Genomic DNA, 5406 nt, shown 5'->3' on the forward strand with positions numbered 1-5406 from the left:
CAATGTTTCACAAATCTTACAAACGAGGGGTAATATCTAATTAATTAGTATCCTAGTTTAAGTGATCTTTTAACGTTTTTGATTTTCCTTTCCGTTACTTTAATTCTCTTTAAGAAAAAGTTTACAAGCACCTTCAAACAACTTTTTTTACTTGACCCTTAATTTGTTTTAAGCAACTATACCACTCGGCAGCACTTGCCTAGTGGCTAATATATAAATAAAATCCCAAACCGGGTCCAAAGCTTACAAGATGTCTAAACCAAAATAGAAGTTGCATGAAGCTACTAGCTATTAAAAAGATAGAAAAGCTAAAATCTAATGAACTAGCTATTACAACATAATATGTTGAATGCTTCCTTCTCCTATCAGTGTATGTGAATCCAATTGTCATTGGCAAATACCAAGCAACACCTATCAAGCTCTCACCAGGCGCCAGAGTATACTGTCCATAGGCTAAAATGAATTCCAAACATCTCCACCACAGAGTTGAAGCCAACATAGTCTTCCAAGTGTAGCTACTATATGATCTCCATATGTAGTGGACTGATTTTTTCCAAGTATTAATCATGTGCTCACTCATCAAAATTAATGTGTAGAAGAGGAGCCTGGCTTTAGGCAGGCTTTGCAAGGCAAAAGCCATACTTGAGCTGGCTTTAGGCAGGCTTTGTAGGGCAAAAGCCAGGCTTGAGCTGGCTTTAGCCAGGCTTTGCAAGGCAAAAGACAGGCATGTGCTGGCTTTAGGCCGGCTTTGCAAGGCAAAAGCCAGGAATGAGCTAGCTTTAAGCAGGCTTTGCGAGGCAAAGGCCAGGCTTTGAAACTGTGCCTTTTTGTGATCTTGTAAGCTCAGATCCTTCCCTACTAGAACCTTTAATGTAAATATCATTCTAAACATTGCTAAACCATCCTCAGATTGAGCATGAAAGCATGCTAATACCACTGAGAAATGATTCAACAATCTCCAGAAATACCATATGATGGGTTCAACATTTTCCTTAGCATTTAGACATATCAGAAGTAGGATAAATTGTACCATCCCACACCTGCTTATCGCATTTTTTCTGTACACAATCAAAGCACCCCCAGAATGAGCATGGGACCATGATAATACCAGAGTCAAATCCTGTGAAGCCATCAGTCTGGGGTTCTTATCTTTGCTATCCTAACCCTAAGGTTAAGTGATTGAGATTTTTCTAGATTGATCAACCTCCTCCCTGTACTAGGCAGTTCAGAGAATGAATGAAACTCAGATGTACCTGTAAAAGAAAACACAATGTTAGCTATAAAATCCGCTACTGAGTTGCCTTCTCTGAACACATGTTGAAAGATCACATTGAAGTTGTCCTTCATCTCTATAAGTTTCTTCACATCTTGTGCAATTACCAAAGGAGGATCCCATTACCCTTCTATCACTTTCTTCATCACCAATGAATCAGTCTCCAATATTAGAGGGTGAAGATCATGCTCCACACAGTATTCTAACCCTTGAAGAATAGCCTTAGCTTCAGCTACCACATTAGTTGTCACTCCTAGGTCTACTGCCCTAGCATACACCACATCACCTTTATCATCCCTCATACAAAAGCCTAGGGAGCTAGGTGCAGGATTGCCCTTTGAGGCTCCATCAGTATTACATTTGTACCAACCATGAAAAGGAAGCTGCCATGTTACTCTTGTAGTGGTCAATGTAGGTTTATATCCTTCAAAGTATTGAATCATGTCTGGCCATAACAATGGAATATTAGGCATCCAAGTATACCTCACCCTTGCCAGTTGATGCAATGTCCTATTTATCTCATGAATCACCCTATTTGTGGACACTGAAGCCCCATGTTTACCTGCATTTCTTCTCTTCCAAAGCTCCCAAGTGATGATAGCTGGTACTGCTTGACATAGTGGCTTTAATTTTGGACAACACTGAGCATACCACCAATGCCTTATAATCTGCTTCAATTAAATCAATTTTACAGTAATTCTAGCAGCTCCCATGAACAAGTTCCGTACCTTAGAGGCAGTAGGATTTGTGACAAATATATGCTCAATGGATTCCTCTTGGGGCTGCAGACAACACCAATACCTAGACATCACTATTTGCCCTTGCGTCCTCCACATGTCATCAGTGGCTATTTTCTGCCTCCACAATCTCCACAGGAAGAAGGATATCTTTAATGGCAAACCTTTAATCCACATTAACTTGAATTCCTGATTAGGATCAGCCCTATGCCTTAATATTTTCCAAGCACTACTAACACTGAACTTGCCTGAAGGAGTTGGCATCCAGTATGGCCTATCCCAATATCCCTCACTGCCTTCATAATGCACATTTAGTCTTATATGTTCTGCAATTTCCTCATTAAAAGTTTGATCTAGCAGTTGATCATCCCATGCTTCCCCTTGCTGCAGTTTTGCCACCTCCTGAAGATCTTCATTGATTGGAAAGTCTTCAAGTAATACGTGATAAAGTGCACCAAATCCAGTCCAATTTTCATGCCAAATATTAGTGGTTCCACTCTTCAATTCCTATATGATCTCATGTTCTACTTCTTCCCTAGCATTCAACATTTTTCTCCAAACATGAGACCCTCCCCTAAAATGCACCACTGTTGGTAGTTCCTTCTTGCAATACTTATTCCACATGAAATTAGACCACAAAGATTTTGTGGTCCTAAACCTCCACCATAGTTTAGCAAACAGTGCCCTTGAGACATCATGTAAGGACCTAAAACCTAGGCCCCCTTCCTCTTTAGGAAGGCAAAATTTTTGCCATGAAGCCCAGTGTCTGCTTCTCCTTTCTTCCTTTGTGCTCCAAAAGAACCTAGCAAAAGTCTTATGTAGATGCTCCAGGATGTTTTTTGGTGGATCAAGGACTGATAACATGTGAACTGGCATACTTTGCAACACACTAGAGATGAGTGTTGCCTTTCTTCCAAATGACAGCATCTTTCCTTTCCATGAATGCAATTTAGCCTTCACCTTCTTGATAAGATCCTCATAATAGTCCTTCCTCCTTCTAGTGTAAGAAATAAGACACCCTAGATATGTGAAAGGGTATTTACCTCTTGCAAATCCTGTGATAGCTCCAACTGCCTGAAACAATCTGTTAGCAACCTTTGAATGCTTATAGTATGAACTCTTATATTTGTTGATCATCTGACCTGATATCTTCTCATAGTTCCCCAATACTGCCATAATCTTGCTCAAGGAGGGAGGATGAGCATATGCAAAGATTATCGTATCATCAATATATGCTAAGTGGTTTAAAGGATCAAACCACTTAGGCATTCCAAATCCCACAAATGACTTGTCTTCAAAGAGCTTATTCAACGACCTGGAAAGTACCTCAGCTGACAGAATGAACAATGCTAGAGATAGGGGATCCCCTTGTTTCACACCCCTTGTAGACTTAAAGAACCCTGAGGACTGCCCATTCACCAATACTGAATACCAGTTATTTGACATCAAGTTCCACACCATGTTGATGAAGTGCTTAGAAAATCCCATCTTCCTTAGCACATGCAATAAGTACTTCCATGAAACCCTATCATAGGCCTTAGCCATATCAAGCTTGATCACCACATTAGCTGGCTTTCCCCTTAACCTTATGTCAGTGACAATTTCTTGAGTCAATACGATGTTCTCAAATATACTCCTACCCTTTACAAATCCGAATTGATTAGGAGATATTAGAGATGGCAAAAAACTCTCCAATCTGTCATGTAACACCCTAGACAAGACCTTGTTAACGAAGTTGCTCAAACTAATAGGTCTTAAGTCAGAGAAGGTCTCAACTCTAGGTTTCTTAGGCAGCAACACTAGATTGGTGTGAGTGATGGATTTAGGCAATGCAGCTCCTCCATAGAAGTGTAGCATCATGTTGTGTATATCAGCACCAATAACATCCCAGCATGTTTGATAAAATAGGCCAGTGAATCCATCAGGACCACTAGCACTCTCCCCACTAAGCTCAAAAATTGCTGCCCTTACCTTTTCAATTATTGGCAATCTGCTAAGTTACAAATTCTGATCCATGGTGACCATTGAAGGTACATTATTGAGCAAGGAAAATTCAGAAGCATCACCTTCATTTGTGAACTATTTTTGATAGAAGTCCACTACAGTTGTAGCCAATTGCTCCTGGTCTTCAATCCATACCCCACTGCCACTTTTGATCCTCTTCAGTTGCAATTTCTTTCTTTTGCCATTGACATGATTGTGAAAGAAACTTGTATTCCTATCTCCTTCAGCAAACCAAGTCATCCCAGCTTTTTTCTTCCAATACTGCTCCTCAATATTCAAGTATTTATTCAATTCAGATTGAGCCTTTTGAAGCACAATCCTATTCTCAGTTGTAGGCTCTTCTTCAAACAACATCTCCTTCACCCTAACAATGTCCTCCAAAATAGCCAATTGCTTGAAGATATCACCAAATATTTCCCTACTCCATTTTGAAAGTGCTGCCTTCACCCTCTTGATATTCTGCTTGAACATAAAAAACAAATCCCCTATGAAATCAGCTTCCCAATTCTGCCTCACCATATCCATAAATGTAGCATGCTTTGTCCAAAAGTTCAAGAACCTGAAAGGCTTGACAAAATTGGTTGTCTGCACCCCAGATGTCATTAGCAATGGGGCATGATCTGATCCAGCTCTGATTAGATGCTGAACTTCAATAGTTGGCAACATGTTCTGAAATGGCAAATTAACAAAAATTCTATCCAATCTCTTGAATATACACTCAGCATTGGATCTCCCATTCCACCATGTAAATGGACTTCCTTTGTACCCTTGCTCAAACAAACCACAAGAGTTTACTCAAAATGCAAAATCCTCATATTCAGGAGGGTGTACTGGAAGTCCCCCTATTTTCTCATCTTCATGCAATACCACATTGAAATCCCCTCCTACCAACCATGGTAATTCCATATCACTTGCTAAGTAATACAAGTGATCCCACAATTCCAACCTCTCAATTGCTGAACATTTTGCATAAACAAATGTCATCATCATGTGCTGCCTTAGGTCATGGTGAAACACTCTCACAGTCACCTGTTGCTCAGTATCCTCCACTAATTCCCATTCCACCACTACATCGAAGAGCAACCATATTTTCCCATTAATATTTGCATAAGCAGTCTCCATATTCAACCTCCTTCTATATCTATCAATGAGTCCCTTCTTTTGAAAAGGCTCCATCAATGCAACTACACAAAAATTATGCTCCTTATTGATGTTGATCACCCTAGGAAAGGCCTGTTGTGTATTCACAGACCTTATGTTCCATATTATCGTTTTGATAATCATCATTTAGATAGAGAAGCTGCCTTCCTGGACATTATTCTTGAAGGTTGTGGTGGATCTTTACTCTGATTCTTCTTAGTTTTCTTACCTCCTTTAGCACTAGCTGTGGGT

General features: G+C 39.9%; 1 protein-coding gene across 1 annotated transcript; it reads right to left on the bottom strand.

The window, feature by feature from the left end:
- Positions 1 to 1243: 1243 nt before the first annotated feature.
- On the bottom strand, positions 1244 to 5190 carry LOC142173397 (uncharacterized). The gene is made up of 6 exons (XM_075238978.1): positions 4846 to 5190; positions 4114 to 4683; positions 2596 to 3981; positions 2002 to 2517; positions 1400 to 1941; positions 1244 to 1253 (listed from the first exon to the last, which is right to left on the bottom strand). The coding sequence occupies exons 1-6, from the start codon at positions 5188 to 5190 to the stop codon at positions 1244 to 1246; spliced, it is 3369 nt and encodes a 1122-aa protein (XP_075095079.1).
- Between the last annotated feature and the right edge of the window lie 216 nt (positions 5191 to 5406).

The sequence above is a fragment of the Nicotiana tabacum genome, chromosome 19, assembly GCF_000715075.1.
Source record: "Nicotiana tabacum cultivar K326 chromosome 19, ASM71507v2, whole genome shotgun sequence".
NCBI lineage: Eukaryota > Viridiplantae > Streptophyta > Magnoliopsida > Solanales > Solanaceae > Nicotiana > Nicotiana tabacum.